The sequence below is a fragment of the Empidonax traillii genome, unplaced genomic scaffold (assembly GCF_003031625.1).
Source record: "Empidonax traillii isolate 1590-97213 ecotype Southwest subspecies unplaced genomic scaffold, ASM303162v1 scaffold65:size4453928, whole genome shotgun sequence".
In the NCBI taxonomy this organism is placed as follows: domain Eukaryota; kingdom Metazoa; phylum Chordata; class Aves; order Passeriformes; family Tyrannidae; genus Empidonax; species Empidonax traillii.
The window spans coordinates 91,847-111,828 of NW_020955258.1; the positions used below are offsets into that span (position 1 = coordinate 91,847).

The window sequence follows — 19,982 nt, forward strand, 5'->3', positions numbered from 1 at the left end:
AGGTCACCTCTAAGCCTTCTCTTCTCCAGACTAAACAACCCCAGCTCCCTCAGCCTCTCCTCATAGGACTTGTGCTCAAGTCCCTTCACCAGCCTCGTTGCTCTTCTCTGGACCCGCTCCAGCACCTCAATATCCTTCCTGAACTGAGGGGCCCAGAGCTGAACACAATACTCAAGGTGTGGCCTCACCAGCACTGAGTACAGGGGAAGGATCACTTCCCTGCTCCTGCTGGCCACACTGTTCCTGATCCAGACCAGGATGCCATTGGCCTTCTTGGCCACCTGGGCACACTGCTGGCTCATGTTCAGCCTCCTGTCAATCAGCACCCCCAGGTCCCTTTCTGCCTGGCTGCTCTCCAGCCGCTCTGTGCCCAGCCTGTAGCGCTGCAGGGGGTTGTTTTGGCCAAAGTGCAGGACCCGGCACTTGGCCTTGTTGAACTTCATCCCATTGGAGTCAGCCCAACTCTCCAGTCTATCCAGATCCCTCTGCAGAGCCCTCCTGCCTTCCGGCAGGTCGACACTCCCTCCCAACTTGGTCATCTGCAAATTTGCTGATGATGGACTCAATCCCCTCATCTAAATCATCGAGTTAGCTTCCTTAGTGCCTGGGCATCACACCCAAAATAATTGCTCTTATTTGATATTGCTTAAAGTGTTCTACTTAAAAAATCTGATTTACTGTGAAAACAAGATTTGGCATAGGGTCTTCATTTCAGAGAGAATTGGTTAGAATGGAGATGAATGCTGGAAGGAGTGCTGTTTGTGGTATTTCATTTCAGGAAAGACTTGCCAAGTGCCACGGCTCCCAGTGTGGTTTCTGCACACCTGGAATGGTGATGTCCATATACACTTTGCTAAGAAACCACCCAGAACCAACTTCGGAGCAGATGCTTGCAGCTCTGGCTGGTAAATATTACCACTTTTTAGTGTGCAGGTGTGTCCCTGACGGATTTTCTTCAAATGCTCTGTGTATGTGAGTGTCTGTGTGAGTACACACACATGCATGGATAGATGTACAAATTGTGCATCTCAGCAGAGTTGCTGATGGATGAAGTCCTTGTATTCCCTGTTATTCTTTTCTCCTGGAAAATGAAGCATGAAGTTGTAGACTGTTTCAGAGACAGGTGATCAAAACATCCCCATATGTGTCTTTTGAAGTGCTTTATATAGAAGCCTCATATAAAGACATGACATTATAAAGCCACAGGCTTTAGAGCAAAGCTTTTTCTGACTGATTTTCTTTTTTCAGGGAACTTGTGCCGCTGTACTGGATATAGGCCAATCCTAGATGCCTGTAAAACCTTCTGTAAGGTAGGAAGAAGTAGTGATGATAGGATTACTAGACTGGGCCCATTAGTGTATATGTGTATACAAACCATCAAATTTTCCTTAAGTTTATCGCTTTCCTCTGTTAAGAGATGTAGGTCTGAGTAAGTGACCTAACCCATGAACTGATTAACACAAATGTACAGGGTGTCTAGCCTGGATTATGAAGAGTAATCTAAAGTGATTCATGTGGTTTACTGTGGGTTAGTAGTGGCATGAATAAAAGCAGAATTTGGATCCACATTCTTAGTAATTTATCCTATAATGCAACATGTCAGAAGCCCACAGAGAAAGAAATGGTAGTGAACATTTGGTAAAGGAAATAATACAGGCCATCTACATGTGCTCTCACAAAGTCAGCTGCATTTCACGTGGTGTGAATTATTTTTTATTAAGGACTTCAACATCTGATGATTTTAAATTATTTTTTAATGTCACTTCTTTAACAAATAATCCTTCTAATTTGGCTTGTTATTAAGCTTCATCTAGAACTTTACTGAAATATAGAGTCACTCTCATCAGCTTTAACTCATTGCCATTCTGGGTAATATTTCACTAATGGGATATTCCTATTTTAGGAATCTGTTTGCTGTCAAATGAAAGCAAATGGAAAATGTTGCTTGGATCAGGAAGAAGGTTTATTTGACAAGGAAGAAAAGGTAAGGTTTTAAGTATTTTACCTATCCCATTTAAATACAAAACTTAGAGAAAGAAAATTGCATAGCTTTTTTTCTTGTAATTGAAGTAAGTGTAGTATACTCTGCCATTTTTGTCCTCCACGTTACCTAATATTATTTGATAAATGAGATATTCTGTTATTACTCACAAAAATTTTTGAGTATTTTTATGTATGTATTTTGTACATACATTTGGAGTATTTTGTATGCATGTATTTGTATGAGGAGGCAATGATGCATCAGATAGTTGGTGTAAGGTAGTTTGGATCTCCAGAGGTCAGACTTGAGCAGCTTTTTGGGTTCAGTACTATTAGTAGTCTGAGCTCTATTCGTACAGTGAGAATTATATTGTGCAACAAATCAGGCCATATGTGAAATTTTCTTAAATCAATGATCAGTTATGATCTGAGTGTAAGCACTGATCTCTTAGGAATATGACTGCTCGAAGAGCTGATATACTCTAAAAAATCAGATTGTGATTTTATGTGAAATCTCTTTTCCTTACAAATATTTCACTTGTTTCTAAATTTTCTTTCAGTAATATCTTATCTACTTCTTTCAGTTTTGAGTCCTTTAGATTGGCATGAAACTAGTTACTTATAGTAGGACTACAGGAAGCCTGTACTTAGTCCTTCAGTTGCTTGCCTCTGCACTGTCATTTGTGTAAGCAGTAAAATCTAAGAAACTGTTATGAACCCTTCCTTCACCTCAGCAGCTCCACATGATGCATGGGAATTTAACAACAAATCCAAATGATAATGGAATTACTAGTTTTCTAGTGACTTCAGTCAGAGCCTCACAGTTTGGTTTTGGTTGGTTTTGTTGTTGGTGTTGTATGAAATTAATGATGAGAGAAAATTCTTGGTCTTTGCTTCTCTTCTGTCTTTGTAAAGGTTTCCACCAGCCTGTTTTCAACCGATGAATTCCAGCCCTTAGATCCCACCCAGGAGCTTATATTTCCTCCAGAACTAATGGTAACTTCTGCTGCTTGTAGACTACTTTTTAGCTCTGTTCAGAATTAATTCTTAAATCCCAGTTAGCAGTAATTCATCAGAAGAAATGTCAAAACATTTTAATGTCAATCCAAAATTGTACTCCTTTTTTTTCAGTACGCTCATTGAATATTCACATACCAAAAAAAAAACCCATATTGGGAAAACAAAGTTGCAGAGTTAGGTGTTAGGTGAGAAGACAAAGAAGTAACCTAAACTGGGTTTTCAGTGCAGCACTTGAATTCTTTGCAGCAAAGTTAATTGCAAACACTTTTTAACATCGGCTAAACAATAAGCTTTACCCATTTTGTGGCTAAATAATTTTGTTAGACTTTTTTTGTCAAAACATCAGCCTCGGCCACCCAGATCAGGGAGTGTTTAGGCCCAGTGATTAAGGTATGCCAAAGGTATAAACAGCTGGAATGGAAAGTGTTAGTAATCCTTAATTATTGATGGCAGTATTTGCCTAGAAAAAGTGAACGCTGTTTGCTCTACATTATTGTCAATCTAGAAATTCAAAGCCAAACACTCTGCGCCTGGCTGGCTGCTTGTGGAGAAAGGCTGATAACTGTGAGGCAGGGGTTCTTGACTGTGTGTTTGTATCACTACTGGTTCACAGGCTATTTCCAAGTGATCCATGAACAGTGGTAGAACAGCCAAAGACACTCAAATGCATGTGTAATCTAGAAAGGGATGCTACCTCCAGCCAGCTAAGGACATAAACACCTCCCTAAGTATTTTTTATCACTTTTTTAGCAGTTTTATCAAATGCAAGATCTATGCCTACATCTTTTGCTTGGGGATCATTTATTATCAGTCTTGTTTATCCCTTTGGAATTACTTGAAGACATTTCACCCACACAGTCTAGAATTTCACCACTGTGCAAAGAGCCAGCATAACAGTTCTATTTTTGTCCAATTTGAAAGGCTTAAGTAGAACTGCCACTGTTTAGGAACATATTTGACTTTAAGTTCAGTGTCTATTAGATTTCATGCCTGTCTATATGTCTAAATATTTCAATCTGCTGTATTTCCCCATCAGAGAATGGCTGAAAATCAACCAAAAAGAACTCTGTTTTTTCATGGGGAACGAGTGACGTGGATCTCTCCTGTAACCTTGGATGAATTACTGGATCTGAAAGCTGCCCACCCCAAAGCCCCTCTTGTGGTTGGGAACACCGGTGTGGGTATGCATACAATCAGAATGGCTCCTATTGCTGTAATTCCAGTGTGCGTGGGAGGAGTGGGGCTACATTTGTCATTCTTTTGGCATCTTCATCCTTAAGCTTACACTCCACTATGTTGGAATTGTCATTATGGAAAACATCTCTTCTCTAAGTATATTCCTATCTTGCAGGACCTGAGATGAAATTTAAAGGTGTGTTCCATCCAGTTCTTATTGCTCCTGCAAGGATCCCAGATCTGAATGTGGTGAAATGCACAGCTGATGGTCAGTAAACTTAACTTTATTCAGACACAGGAAATTTCCTTGCAGGAAGGAATGCTGCTCCATTCCATAGTGCTGAAGGTGCAGAGTGCTGTGTAACTCATTCCTAACCATGCTTGGCTCTGTGGCCACCGTCCCAGTGCGTGATTTGCCTTCACGATGCGGGGCAGTGCTGACCAGCAACGTTACCTCGGGCCTGAGTGCAGGGGTGATTGTTCTGGCTCTGGTGCCAAGTCATGCAGCATTTGCCTTGTGCTCTCTGTGCCAGGCTCTGCTGAATGGCAGAGAGAGACCCATACAGAACCACAGAGAGAATGAGCACATGGTGTGATTGTTCACATTAGGAAACAGGCTGTGGTTAAACTGGCATTGCTAATATGAATTAACTAATCTAGTTCTCAATCATAACAGCAGTGATTATTGGAGATTAAAAATTCTGTACCTCAATTTGTATGTTTAAGATTAGCATGGAGTAAAGTTAGACTACGTTTTAGTGTTTAAATAAATTCTAGCGAAAATAGAAATGACAATTAGAAATAGGTTTCAATTTACCATAATAGTCTAAATTAATTAAATATAAAATTAAAATATAACATTAAATATAAACTGCCAAGGTTTTAAGGAAAGTCATATCCTACATCTAATGAAATTACTTGCTGAATGCCTGAAGACATTTTATCTGGTAAACTGTATTTGACAGTTCTGTTATTGCATTTAGAATATCTTTTTTATTTCAATCATCCAATTCTATTCAAAGATTAGGGGCTTTTTTTAGCTGAGAATTGAAAAGAAGCTGGGAGAATGCTTAATGCTTTTTTTAAATCTATAAATAAAAACCTAGGTATGAGAAGGTGAGACTTACTAGTTCTGAAACAATGGATTTGCAGTTTAGTTTGCCGGCCAGGAATAATATTTCCTTTCTTTAATTAGATTTAAATGCAAAACGTGTTTTGATCAAATCTTTGTTTTAAATACACAAAATTTAATATTGTTTTGCTTGATTAAAAGTACTGTAAATTATATATATTTTAATTTATATTTAAAATGAATTCCAGTGTTCATTAAAACCATTAATATTACATAAATAATTATTTTGAACAGAAAGAACTGACATTTTAAAAAAAAATTTTAAAGCATAATCTTACAAAAAATTTACAACTCCTCAAATAAATGCATACAAGTTGTCTTTCCAGTGGGAAAAAGAGTACTGTCTTCATTGTTAGGGCTGTTTGGATTTTTTGTTGCCAGTGCTACCCACCCATACCTTAGGAGAAGAACTAGAACATACATATGCAAAGCAAAATCAATTTGGGATGAAAATCATGTTTAAAAATAGGAAGAGTGTGTTGAAAGCATTTTGAAGCTGATGAAGTAGAAGTAGCTATTGGCTCAGTTTCATCACTTACAGAGAGTTTACCCTCAGTCTCCTGAAATGAAAGGTCACAATCCTTTAACATGAAAAGACCCCTCTCTTTTTATCTGCCTGTATTCCCCATGAGCAGCCCCAGCTCTACCCTCTGTACACACTCTAAAACCCAGGTGATAAAGCAACGCACACCTTACACTTTCATAATCTTTTGGTCACAGGACTAACTCTGGGAGCTGCCTGCAGCCTCTCTCTAGTGAAAGACGTCTTGGCAAATGCAATCTCAGAGTTCCCTGAAGAGAAGACAAAGGTTTTCTGTGCCGTCTTGCAGCAATTAAGAACTCTGGGTGGAGAACAGATACGAAACGTTGCCGTATGTTGTGAATTCCTTACAATAATTTGAAAAAATTGTAGCAAATATGAAATTCGTCCTGACCACATGTAAAACTTGCATTTTTAATTTTGATTTTGCTGTGAGTTTTCTATGAATACCTCTTTTTTGAACTTTCAATAGGTGTAAATTTATATATAGTGTGCATGTTATGTTGTCCCTTAACATGAAAACATGAAGGTGGTAGAGAAAGGTAACATAAATCTATTTTTTTTCCTCAAGTCATTAGGTGGAAACATCATAAGTAGAAAATCAACCTCAGACTTGAATCCTGTTCTGGCAGCCGGCAACTGCATGCTCAATCTGGCTTCAAGAGGTAGGAGGAGATAGCCTGTCTATAGTAGTGCTAGAGGTGCAGGATCCTATTGTATGGGGGGAGGGGAAATAAGAACAGATGAGAGTTTAAGCAATCTTTTTCCCACTCTTATACAAGATCACATCTGCAAGAAAAGCAATTTGCAAGAAAAAACCATGTAAATACTCCCGTGTCGAGGGTAAGCATTCAGACCAACCAGATCACATATACTGCTAGGGGCAGTGAATTACTGTAAGCACTCATAATACCTTACAATTTGAGTTGCTGTGTACCATCTTCTCACCTCCCTGTTAGGTTTTTTCTTCTGTAATTGTTGCTTTGCCCTGGTTTAAAATCCTCCTCTGACCCTGAGAAGACTCTGGCTTTTCATTCCTTGAAAGTACTTATTTCTGATGCAGGAACCCCCATGCAGAACCTTTTTCCATGCTCATTTCCTTGGTTTGCTTCCATCTCTGTGTATACATTCCCCTCCTCCTGCTTCTTTTCTTGTGCACCTCCTTTGGAAAGCTGATGAAATTACTGGTAAACATAAGCTATCTGGTGACTTGGAATTGCATGCTCTCCCTTCTAGATGGCTTATGTCCTTTTTTGCCCTGGATCCAGACAGAGTGAATCTTGCCCTTTCAGAACATGTAATACTCCAGTTAATACCCTGAAAGACGTGTTCTTTAAGGATCTTTTCTGAGAAAGAATTTCTTGGAACAGATACACAAAAGCTTCTGCTGTGTGATTTCCATGACTTCTTCCTGCATATTTTGTCATTGAGAGAAAACCTACCTTCAGAATGTCATTCTGACAAGTGAAAATACAAATATTTGCATCTTCTTACTCAGCAATTCTAATGATGTGCCTACTTATTTGAGTGATGAATAGGATAACTGATTGATATCTTTTTCTGTTAACCTGGCAGAACTTGGCTGCTGGGACAGGGTTTTAGGTAAAAAAGGTGTTTTAGGTATTTTCACAGGTTTTTAACATTGTTCTCTACCAGTGGTAGTCAGTGAAACACTGGAAAAGTGGATTGCCAAGAAAAGGAGATTGCAAAAACACTGTTAGCTGCTTTTTATCTTAAATACAGTGTAAGAGAAAATGCACCATCCTAGATCCTGAGAGGATCACAGATAGGATTGGACAATAATCTTTATATAAGTAAACAAGTCTACTCTGGATGGAATTGCAAAGGCAGAAATCCAGTGCTGCTATTCTTAATAGTGTTATTTTTCAGATTTACACTTCAGCAAAATAAAATTCTCTTAGCAAAGATTTGCTGTCACACTAGTTATATTTGAGGAATGCAATTTTAATGCTAAATGACATTCTAGGATGAACAGGTTATAGTGTCATCATCAAACATAAGATGAGGAACAGGAAGAAAATGATGCTGTAAATCAACCAGTCATGAAGTATCATGTTCATTGAATGTGAGGGGAGTATTGCAATATACAAACCTTTAAAAAAAGGCATGCAGAATTATCTCATTATAGAACATGGTAAATAGTGTCTACTAATAAATCCTTTATTTAAAATTGCATTGGACCCCTTAGGTAGCATGTGAAAAGTACGGACGACACAGAAGGCTAATAAAAAATACTCTTTTACTTCATCAGTCAAATACCCTTGGTTAAGTTCCACACTATTGAGTCATTGTGGATTTCCATCTGTACAATGTTCAGGCCTCTGTGTTCTAGCAGAACAGCAATGCTACTTGACAGCTGTGTTGCTGGTACAGTTACAGCCCTACCAACAATGCTCCTTGAGCCAGTGGAACTTGTTTCATTAATAGAATCAATTAGATGCGTTAAAATATTGCATCTCTGGAAGGCCTGCTAACTTAATTGAGTAGCAATATTGGCAAACCCGATGTAGCATAGATGAAGTCTAAGTGTTCAAAAGGCTCTTACAGACTTAGGTTCCTTGCAGAATTTTATCTTCGTCCCTTCTGAGAATTTTAACTTTAATAATGTATATATCATAGACTAACAACTATAGCCAATTTCAGAATAAACTACCAAAAAGAGAGGAAAAGCAATAGCATTTATTCATTTCTGGACTCTTAGAAATGTTCAGAATCTCAGGGGAAAAAACAAACACACACACAACAAAAGAATTAACCCCAAAACCTAAACAACAAAAAAATAATTTTTCACTGATATTTTTCACTTTTGCAGCAGTTCTTTCTTGCTCAGTTTTCTTACTCATCCTTTACATTTTAGAATGAAAGGTAGTGACAACAGCAGCTGCAGAGATTTGGAACAGATTGACAGGAGTGGGGATGGGATCATCATGGCAGCACTGGAAGGGAGAATTATGGAATGGGGATTGACCTCTGGGCACTTTTTTAGGCATCTGGTTATGATGTTATGGAAGATGAACTTGAATTTATAGAACATATGGCTGATAATTTTTCATGTACACTCTGCAGTGATTATTTAGGCAGAAAGGCCACAGGTATTTCTTGCCAACTAAAGTATGATTGATATATTTTAATTGTGCAATTGTAGAGAAATTTCTGGATTTGGGATTTTTTTTAGGAAGAAATCGACAGATCCCTTTGAGTGACATTTTTGCAGATGGAATTGGTAACAATACCATTGCACCAGAAGAGATCTTAGTGTCTGTCCATATCCCCCATTCAAGGAAGGTAAGTTATTAGTTTCCTAAGATTTGCTTTATGCAGAGTTAAAGACTATGTAATAAAGAGCAGGAGGGAGTATAAACCTCTCTTTAAACTAGCACTCTTACTGTTCATGTTCTGAATTCTTTACATTTATTCCTTTCAGTGCCATACTATCTCTCAGTTTCAGCCAAAAAGCACAACTCAGCAGGTAGCTGATGTTGATACATAAAGAGTAATATTCAGACAAAATTTTGCCCTAACATGATGAGGGCAATAGCAATTGTCTAGACCCTCTTATGTAAAGGGGCCTTGGACAAGCTGCCATTGTCCTCACCTGTGCTATGGCTGGCATCAAGCAGATAAAGCATTGTCATCTCCTGAGGATTTTTCTTTGAAATAGGATAAGACTGGGAATGTGTGTGGTAGTTCCATAAACGTTGCTGAACTGAATAGTAGCCTTTAACTGATACTGTGTTTGTAAGAGTGGATATGGGATCTTATAAGAGAATTTTGGGTCATGTCATCAGAGTGCTGAAGTTTGGTAACACTTTGAAGCCCCTAAACTTTTTGTGTGTTATTAATACAACTCCACTCCACAAGGTCCCTGTCTTTCAGCTATCTACCGTGAAAAAATCTGGGTCATCTGAACTGTGTAGGTGATGGAGGATTGGGTATGAGTTGCTAGAAAATCAAAGATGGTAAAGCTACCTACAAAGAATGTAAAGGTCCTGAGAAGGAAGTGTATAGTCTTGAATGCTCAGGAAGTTGAATTTGTGATCTTCATTTTTTTATTCACTTGCTTCACATAGTGCAATAAAAAGTTCCACTTTCAAGTACTTCCATGTCTGTAAATACTTCTACTTCTGTCTCTGCTCTTGCTCAGGGGGAGTATGTCTCTGCATTTCGACAAGCACCCAGACGGGAAAATGCTCTTGCAATAACCAATGCTGGGATGAGAGTACTTTTTGAAGAAGGCACAGACATAATAAAGGATTTAAGCATTTTCTATGGAGGTGCTGGGCCAACAACAGTCTGCGCAAAACAAACCTGTTGCACACTCATTGGAAGGTAAACTTTCTTGACCTTTTCTGTGTCTTTGAATAAATGGACTTTGAAACCTTGAGTGTACTGCCTTGGAACAGGAAAGTACTGAAAGATTTCACTTGCCTGGCTGATGCCTCATATGTTCAAGTGAATGATCTGGCCAAGCCTTAACGATGACTTTTCAGGATTGTTATATTTTGGAGTTTGCACATAAAGTGCAACTCCAGTGCAAAATCTGAAGGAGAGAGATGAGAGATGAGCTGTGAGATAGGTGGATGGGGTAACATCAGTCAGTTATGCACCTGAACCCAAGTATTGGCAAATGATGCTGTATCCCATACATTTAATAATCCCCTCTTACCAGTGTTCTCGAGTCCTTCAGTTTGGCTCTAAAAGATAAAATTTGAACACTTCAGATGTGCCCAAAAAAGTTAGAAGTGCAAGTCAAGCCTTCACCTTTCCAATATCTCTTCATTTAAAAAATCCCAATAATCTCTGGAATTAGTCCCTGACTGTCCCTCCCAGTTTGCAGCACCTTTACAAGTTTCGGAGGAAAAAACCTGCAAATAATTCAAGCAGTGTAAAACCAACACTAAAAGGAGTCCCACTGACCTGTTTTACCATTTAATATGCAACTGTTTCACTAGTTGAAGTGCTCATTATTTTTTGATACTTTACATAATTAAATTTAGTCTAACAGTCTAATATTTTCATATGTGGAGTTGTGTAACTATGGAGAATTAACAGTGCTGAGATCTTCCAAGAGGATGTTTTCAGGAAATGTAGCAACTAATCAGATGCCTTGAAAGTATCTACAGTTTGCATCAATGTTGTTATCTACTTCTCTTCAAATGTAGGATAGTATCTGCAGAATGGTGATAATCTGCAAGACTGTTAACACAGCTCTAAAGATGTAATTGGGTTTGTTTAATTATGTATCTATTAACTTACAAAATGCTGGCATAGCACTTAATTCCATTGACATAAGGGAGCTCAGTTCTGTGAGCAACATTGATCTACACTGTTTCTCAAAATTGCAGGCATTCTTAGAATCAATATTTTGGCTTCGTTGTGAGCAGTATTATGCCTGTGGTCCATGGTACAAATATATGACTGTAATTTATATGTTTTGTTTTGGTTTTGGTTTTGTTCTGATTGTATCTATTATTCTTCCTAACAGGCACTGGAATGAACAAATGTTGGATGAAGCCTGCAGACTAGTTCTTAAAGAAATTGCTCTTCCAAGCTCAACCAGTGGTGAAAAAATAGACTATAAGAAAACTTTGATAGTCAGTTTCTTCTACAAATTTTTCCTGGAAATATCACAGTCATTAAAGATAATGGTAAATTAGTTCTCCATGTCTGCTTTTGGGCAAGCAAATAAAAGGGGTTTTCTTTCTGTCTGTTGGTGCTTGCAATTTGTACAGTGTATATTGTCTTTGGGGTTCAGATCTACAGAATAAGATAACTGTTTTACTCCTAAGGATGGAGAGATACCCTTTTCACTTCTAGACACTCAGATTGCTTTACCTTGGACGTGAGGCTTTGAAAGACATTTGAGCAATGTAATGCAACAATGTATCAGTATTGAGCTCCCAGGCCCAAAGAAAATACATAAAAGGTCTGTAGTTCAAAACAGAAATAGATGATATAGAAATACAGGTTTTGGAAAACCACTGTAAGTGTTAAACCAACTCTCATATGAGTTGCTGACTGGGAGATGAGGACACTAAAATTTCATTTCCCAGGACATTTGGGGTGTAGTTTACTAAGTTTTGTCTTAAATCTGTTCTTAAGAGGAAAAATATCCCTTTTACGTTTTACCTTGAGCTCTTTCCTCTAAATTGCCATTACCAGGTAATTGACTGTTAGAAAAATGTAATCAGGAGTGATTCTGTTCCAGTTTTGATTATATTCCAGAACAAAGCTCTTGTGTCTATCCCTGCTTTATGCTGCTTACTTTAAGCAAGCATGTTCATTGAATCCAATATATTTTTAAATACTATTTAGTGAAATCTAAAAACTCTACGTTGTTTTAGAATTGTTATTTTAGAGCCTTTCTAGTTTGAGCCTGGAAGGAGTGTCCTTGTATTTGGTGATTTTTGTTGTTAGCATTTTTATCTGGAATGTTCAAAATATGAGTTTCAGTAGTAATTCACTTCCTTTTCAGGATCCTTGCCGCTATCCTGGCATACCTATGGAATATATGAGCGTCCTTGAGGATTTCAAAACCAGAATGCCCCAGAGCATCCAAATATACCAGGCAAGTGATTTCATTCTGACATTGTTTTGTGCCTTACAAGACTTGGTAAAAAGTCAAGGCTGAAGCATGACCCTTGGTGGGAAGCTTAGGTACAGATTTTCCAAGGGACTGGAGGCAACAGGCTTTTTTTAGTAGTTGGTTTTAACTGTATCTCAATTGGAAAATCCTTGTTTGTAAAAATAGACTCATATGGGGATATTCCCTTTTTCTAAACAGTTCTCCAAAGATAAATATGCTGAGCAAACTCTGTTGTGAGACTGCTTGAACCTGTATGTTGCAGTGTGCAAGCCAATTTAAAAAAAAATTAGAAAAAGCCAAAAAAGATTGAAAAGCCCAAGTATTGTATTTATACTATAGTTTCACTATAGGATTGTTGTTTCAAGATAAGCTTTTTTTAAGATTTCAAGGGGGGCTCTTGGATCTTAATGTAATCTAGAAATTGAGATGAAGTGTGATGGCTGTCTGGTCAAATTAACATGAGTGTCCTAAATCAGCACTAGAGAGCAGCAAAGAACACAATTTGTGTCTTCTGAGCTCACCCTTATAACGAGATCATGGTGCAAATGCCCACAAAGATTTTTGATATTTTAGTACCCTTAATACACAAATAAAAATCTCCAGTTTTTGAAAAACTAAAGAAAAATTCAAAGGAAATCTAGGTACAAAATTTATTTATTTGTTTGTTTGTTTATTTGGGTATTCCTTAGAAAATCTTTAAATACTTTAAATTCGTTCCAGTTGTTATCTTCAGCTTCCTTCATTATTTTTAAAAAAATAAAAAATAATAATAATAAAAAAAAAAAGACACTGCAGACGGGGCCAGGACAAAGGAACTAATTCTTCATGGCTTTTAACAGATTATTCCTCAGCTGTAATAAAGTGGTGAAACAACAGAAATTTAAATGATTTGTTATTCAATCAATTGGAACAGAGTAACAAAATTTATAAACCCATAAAATCTGGTTTTTTCCTCTTTAAAATTTTTATCTGGGTTTGGCCAGGTCCTCTCTTGTGTCCCGACTCCTTTATCAGAACATCATTAAGCTTTTAAAATTAAGAGTTAAAAATCAATGCATATGCTGAGATCTAAATACTTGGTCATTCTGTTGTGGAAATTTGAAGTGCTTTAGCTGAGTCATCCATTCCAGGAACTTCGGGCAGTCAGGTGGAAAGTGTTTGTGTTTGTTCTTGGCCTTGAGCTGATAGCAGACAGTGCCAGACACTGCAGGAGGTAGAAATGTGTAGCCAGAACACTTGTGTGCTGGAAGCTTTAGAAGAAAAAACATTTTAAGTTTTATGCAATTAAGTAATTCTAGATGCAGAAAAGGAAAAAGTTGGGGCCAGTACTGACTCAAGAACTGGGAGAGTGTTCTGGAAGTTGGCAACAATTAGTTGATGTGGCAGAATCAACTGGAAACACTGAAATAACCTTCAAGAAAAACTTACCAAAATAAGATTATAAGGCACTGAATTCATACACAGGTGCACGGAAATAAAAGTGGGAAGAAAATATTTAAATAACATTTTCTCACTGATTTACATTGATCAGTTGCAATCTTTCAGTGAGGAAAACAAATTCTAGAAATCACTGCAAATAGCTCAAAATACACCATCAGATACTTCTAAAATTCAGAGCAGAATCTTGTGAGAATAACTGAGAAAATTCTTGAAGCTTCATGACACCATTCAGTAAGAGAGGAAACGGTAAAAGTGCTGAGTTTATCACTTTGATGTAAATAATTAAGGAAAAAAATCCAAGTAGACAAACCTGTGCAGTGCTCTCAAAAGGCTCCTTAAGAGAAGAAATTGCTGAAGCTGAAGAAACCCCCAGGAGCAGCAGTCAGGTCCTGCAGCCACACCTGTTGTCACTGTTGAACCAGAAGGTGCTAACGTGAACAGGTGTTCGTTCATCTGATTTTCTGATTACTGTAAGAATAACACAGCTGTTCTTTTTTTAACTGTCCAGGATGTAGAGCCCAGTCAGTCCCCCCAGGATCCCGTAGGACGGCCCGTTATGCACCAGTCCGGGATCAAGCACGCCACTGGTGAAGCAGTTTACATTGATGACCTTCCTTCTGTGGATGGGGAGCTTTTCCTGGCTGTCGTCACTAGTTCCAGAGCTCATGCCAAGATTGTGTGAGTGTTCCCCGTGTATCTGAAGGAAGTGTTGTCATGAATTGCTGTCTGAGATTTTTAGAGCAGACTATGAGTTATGTGTGTACAGAACAACAGGCCTGATACCCACACTGCCCTGCATCCTGGAAGCAATATTGTTGCACCAGTGGAAGGTTCTGTTTGGATTTAAGTGTCTCACTCCATTTTACTGTACAAGTAAGGTTGAACTCTTTCTGATCCATGAGCCAGAGGTAGCCACCTCCACAGAGTGCTGAGCTGTGCAGTGCAAACAGACGCCGAAATTCAGTTTTGCCAACGTGGCTTTGAAATCTCATCTCTATCATGAAAGCAGAAAATAGTTCAAAATGTAGGCAACAGTGTTGCAACATTGCAGCAACAAGGTGGCAAACCTCATATGACCCTTACAGTAAAGGAAGACAGGGAAGAGGATTTTAATTTGTAAGAAAACTCTTTTCACTTATGTTTTTAGGCTGCCAAGATACACCTATTCTAGCAATTTGTTCAACATTCAGGCACCAAAACACATATCCAGGTGGTCTAGTAAGGATTAATTGTCATGACTGAGAGCACTGGGGCTGTTAGCTACAGAGTCCTTGTCATAGCTCCTGGTTTATTCTTAAGTTAGTGATAATATGCTGGGTTTGGATGTGCTCTTTCTGGTATCATCAAGGAGCTGACATTACCTCCATCTCTGTGAGTCAGTAGGATTTATTTTGCCTCCTTTCCTTTCTGATCTGGGTTTCCAGAGCAGGTGCCTGTACTTTTGCTGGGATCTGAATGACCTGCTAAACCTAGACATTCTGCTGTTCTTTCTGCTCCCTCTATACCCATGCATTCCCATTCATTCTACCTTTAGACTGGTCTTGCCATTTGTTTTGTAACTCTCTACACAAATCCTCAATTTGTAGACACTTATTTGTATCTTTTGATATCTATGTAGGCGGTGAGGTCTTAGAAAGTTGCAATTGTAGCACCATAATTGTGCAGTGATTTTTTCCTAAATCAATGGACTTCCAGGCAGTCCAACGGGCCAATGATTTTCCTGTTGCATCTGAAGTATTTCCTAGACGTGTAGCAGGTTCACAGATTTTTAAATTGTCTTTTACATGCACTTCTTCACATACCAGAGACAGAAAGAAAAGATGTGTCTGAACTTATGAGCAGATTCCAGTACTACAAGAAATATACCTCTGTCTTATGTTCCTTCCTCTGTGCAAGAGTTTGTGAAACTGAAGAATTACACTTCTCTCTTCCCAATCAGATCCATAGATACCTCAGAGGCTCTAAAAGGACCAGGTGTGTTTGATATCGTAACAGCTCAAGATGTACCAGCTGCAAATGAGTTTTACTATTCTGATGAACCAGAGATTGTATTTGCAAAAAACAAGGTATAACTGCAATCTTTGTGTTACTGATGTTCTTCATTTTTACTGCTTTTCTTCAGCCTTTTATCCTCTCGTTATACATCTCTGAATACTGTATTTTCCTTGTTTCTCCAGTTATTTTTAATAGTTGATTAGCTTCATGGATGGTTTAAAAATACAGAAGTCCTAAGTCGAAGAAAATGTCTAAAAAGAAAACATGGATAGTGGTTACATGAAAGAGGAATATCAGCAGCACATATGGGAATTGTTTGAATCCACTGTTCTATCACATGATGTGTATTTTACAGGTGATTTGTGTGGGTCAGATTGTCTGTGCAGTGGTTGCAGATTCAGTTGTTCATGCCAAACAAGCAGCTGCAAAAGTGAAGATAGAGTATGAAACGCTGGAACCAGTAATTTTAACAATTGAGGTACTAATAATTTCTGTTCTCTTGCTTTTTTATTGTTTGATCTCTTTAATTAACAGAAGCAGCATTTCACATTCTTTAGTTACTTTTGAAATATATATTTTTAAGGAAACAAGGTGAATAAGAACATCCAATTAACCAGTATGAGTGTCTCCCTATAAATAAATCTTTAACCTTTTTTCTAATTTGACCACTTGTGATAGGCAGCAGTTTCAAAAGTATTAAGGTTCCACAAGTTTCACAATAGTACATATTAGAATGCAAAACAAAATCCAAAACCAAACCAACCAACCAACCAAAAAAAACACTGAAAAAAACCCCCCAAAACTCTTTCACTGCTCCTAGTGAGGAAAAAACAATGAACACACTGATTGTTTCAAATTTTTTTGGTAGCTACCAGCTGGTCAGTCAACATATATATACTGGCAGTTAGCTCTGATTATGTGTAACATTTTTATCTGTTGTCTAGCTTGCAAGATAGGCTGGAGACATAGGAATTGTTGGGGAAACATAAAGAGAAAGATTTTAGGGACATAGAACATTTTAGAAATGTAATATGGGAGTCATAGGGGAAAATAATGTGGGAGTCGTAGGGAAAATGAATTTATGCTGGATTAAAAAGATGACTAGAGGCAAGGAACAAAAGACACATTTGCAGGGAACCAGCATTAGTTCTGGTAGTCACTTTACAACTTGTTTCCATAATGTGTGTGTGGTGTAATGGAACAGTCTTCTGATAGAAAAAAATAGAAGTAGTCTCTTTTGAAAGACTGGCAAATTTTATTAATATTTCATTAGAAGTGAAATCCAATGAAGTCTTACTAGAAATAAAACAAATTTTACTTTATAAATAAATTGCACTTTTATTTAGTCCTTGTGATTTCTTCCCTTCTTAATGGCATCACTCTTTGGATGATGGGGTTGCATTCTTATTCTGTATGACAGGGAAGAGCAGGTTGAATAAACTGAATCCATTTCCTTCAGAAACTGCTTTCATCAGTTACATGAGATACGCCAGGAAAGAACTGCTGGAACTAAATATACAAACTCATCAACAGTGACAGTAAAGTGATGAAATACAGTTGTTCATGAACTTTGTTGGCTGGTGGCTCAAATCTCTGAAGAGAACGATGTTTGTCCTGAGACTAAAATGCTGCAACAAGTTGAGAACCTTAGAAATACTTTAAAAATCATATTTCTCTTTTTCTCCATTGCAGGAAGCTATAAAGCACAACTCGTTCTTTGAGCCAAAAAGAAAGTTAGAACAAGGAGATGTTGACCAGGCGTTTGAAACCGTTGATCAGATAATTGAAGGTAAACTGCAGAATACATTTGGTGGGAAGTTTTTGATTGTCAGTATTTGGGTTGTCTGTCTGCTCTTCAAGTCCCAGTTCTACCTTTTTTCCATATAGTCACTAGGCCTGAGAAAGCTCTTGGTCACTTAAAGGATGATGTGATTAAACTTAGTGGTCTTGTTGTCCTACTACTGCATCCAAGCTTTCTGCATCATCTGTCCTTGAAAAAAGTCACAGAACCATTAAGTTGGAAGGGGGTCATCTAGTCAAACCTCCTGCTTAAACCAGGTCTGGTTAGAGCAGGTTATTAAGGGCCATGTTCAGTCAGGGTTGGAATATCTCCAAAGATTGAGTTAACACAGCTTCTGTAGGCATCTGTTTCAATGTTTCACTACTTCCATACTGATTTTTTTTTCTTAGACCCAGCTTGAATTTCTTGTGTTTATTGCCTCTTATCCTTCCATTGTGCATCTCCGAGAACAATCTGGCTTGCTCTTGTCTACACCCTCCCACTGGGTGGGATAAGATACCTTTTTAACCCTTCTCTTCTGATGGATGAATAAATCCAGTTCTCTTGACCTCTTCTTATACATCCTGGGGTTCAGCCCCTCGATCATCTTGGGGACTTTCTTCTTTACCTGATCCAGTATGTCCATGTTCTGTTTAATTTATCTAGGTTTCATTTCTTGTTGTGACCACTTGTAGACAATATTGTTCTGCTCTTAATCCAGTTCTGTTGATGCTACTGGAACAAGATGATTTTAATCCTACAAGGAGTTTAATTTGTGTTTTTATTTTAGATAATGGTCCTTCACACGAGAAATGTCAGAGGATTTGACACCGATTACCATAATTTACATGATGATGAGCTGTTAGTTCTTCTCTGCTTCATTTCTTCTGTCCTTTTCCCTCAGTAACACTTGTGGTTTTCTCTTTCAATCAGGGGAGATTTGCATTGCAGGACAGAAACACTTTTACATGGAGACTCAGAGTGTTCTTGCTGTCCCGAAAGGAGAGGATAAAGAAATGGATGTGTACGTGTCAACACAGCATCCAGCATTTATTCAGGTAATACAGAGCGTGCTCTGAGAGAGTAGTTGGATTTGTGACAACAGAGCTTTTTAAATTCAGTTTACAAATGTGTGTTAACAGTTTAGAAGCTGGAGAAACACAAAATTGTACATTTGGATTGTCCAGTAACAGCTGCTTTGTAGTACTGCTGTATTCTGATAAACACTGTCAGGATAAGGTTCTTATTTCCCTTTGAACAAAGTACATCGTGCACTGCTATTGTAGACATGAAAAACTGTGGAGTGCTCAGGCTCCTCCATCCCCATTAGCTTTGCATTGGGGTGAGGAGCAACCAGCTCCCTGCAGTCAGAACCTGCTGGGGGTTTTTCAGCTCATAATGGCTCCATGCAGCAGTCTCATAATCACAGATTGGTTTGGGTTTGAAGAAACCTTTAAAGATCATTTAATCCAAACCCCCTGCCATTGACAGGGTTATCTTTCACTGGATAGTTTTTCAAAGCCCTATCCAACCTGGCCTTGAACACTGCCGGTAACAAGGTGTCCAGGACTTCTCTGGGCAACCTGTTCCAGAGCCTCATTGTAAAAAATTTCCTTCTCATATCCAATGTAAGCCTGCCCTCTTTTAGTTTAAAACCATGGTCCCTTGTCCTGTCAGTACAAGGGTTGGTACAAAGTGTCTTTCTCTGTTTCTTGTAAACCCTCTTTATATGTTGAAAGGCCACAATAATGTCTTCCTGGAGCTTCTCTTCTCCTGGCTGAACAACCCCAAGTCTCTTAGTCTTTCTTCATAGGAGAGGTGTCCTAGCCCTCTGATCATTTTCATGACAGTAAATGGTAGAGTAAAGCCAGCATAGCATGTGGCCTGCACAGCAACAGCTATAGTGCATGAAACTGGTGGTATTTCAGGTTCAACATTGGCATTTTGTGTTCAAAGCCCAGTTCAACTCCTTTTATCATTTCCATTATTCTTATATTGCAATAGTCAAGTACTATGAAGAACTTCATGTTCGAGAAAATGATTTGAAGCAAGAACATTCCTGACCCTAGCAAGACCTGAGATTTTTAAAAATTTATTTTTAAAGATTTATTTTAAATAAAAATAAAATTTATCTTAGTAATAAAAACAATAAAAACTGTATACCAATCAATTTTTATTATCCCTGATGCTTCTTACTGTTTATTTAATGAAATCCAAGGGTATTATTCTTCACTTCTGTCCATGGCCCTTTCACAGTCTTCAGGGTAAAGATTTAAATGTGAGCACTGCTGAGTGTTGTTATTCATTCTTT

At 38.0% G+C, this 19,982-nt stretch overlaps 1 protein-coding gene across 1 annotated transcript in view; it reads left to right on the forward strand.

Annotated features, from left to right (window-relative positions):
- The window catches only part of AOX1 (aldehyde oxidase 1), a 41,030-nt gene that overhangs the window by 4,411 nt on the left and 16,637 nt on the right, over window positions 1–19,982 (forward strand). Inside the window, exons 5-21 of the mRNA XM_027880097.1 lie at window positions 779–905; window positions 1,249–1,310; window positions 1,904–1,984; window positions 2,896–2,976; window positions 4,037–4,181; window positions 4,352–4,444; window positions 6,029–6,180; window positions 6,421–6,514; window positions 9,046–9,155; window positions 10,015–10,199; window positions 11,356–11,518; window positions 12,346–12,438; window positions 14,405–14,574; window positions 15,836–15,962; window positions 16,247–16,369; window positions 17,584–17,680; window positions 18,605–18,729. Of these exons, the coding sequence (XP_027735898.1) occupies window positions 779–905; window positions 1,249–1,310; window positions 1,904–1,984; window positions 2,896–2,976; window positions 4,037–4,181; window positions 4,352–4,444; window positions 6,029–6,180; window positions 6,421–6,514; window positions 9,046–9,155; window positions 10,015–10,199; window positions 11,356–11,518; window positions 12,346–12,438; window positions 14,405–14,574; window positions 15,836–15,962; window positions 16,247–16,369; window positions 17,584–17,680; window positions 18,605–18,729 (2,028 nt within the window). The remainder of the gene's footprint in view (window positions 1–778; window positions 906–1,248; window positions 1,311–1,903; window positions 1,985–2,895; window positions 2,977–4,036; window positions 4,182–4,351; window positions 4,445–6,028; window positions 6,181–6,420; window positions 6,515–9,045; window positions 9,156–10,014; window positions 10,200–11,355; window positions 11,519–12,345; window positions 12,439–14,404; window positions 14,575–15,835; window positions 15,963–16,246; window positions 16,370–17,583; window positions 17,681–18,604; window positions 18,730–19,982) is intronic.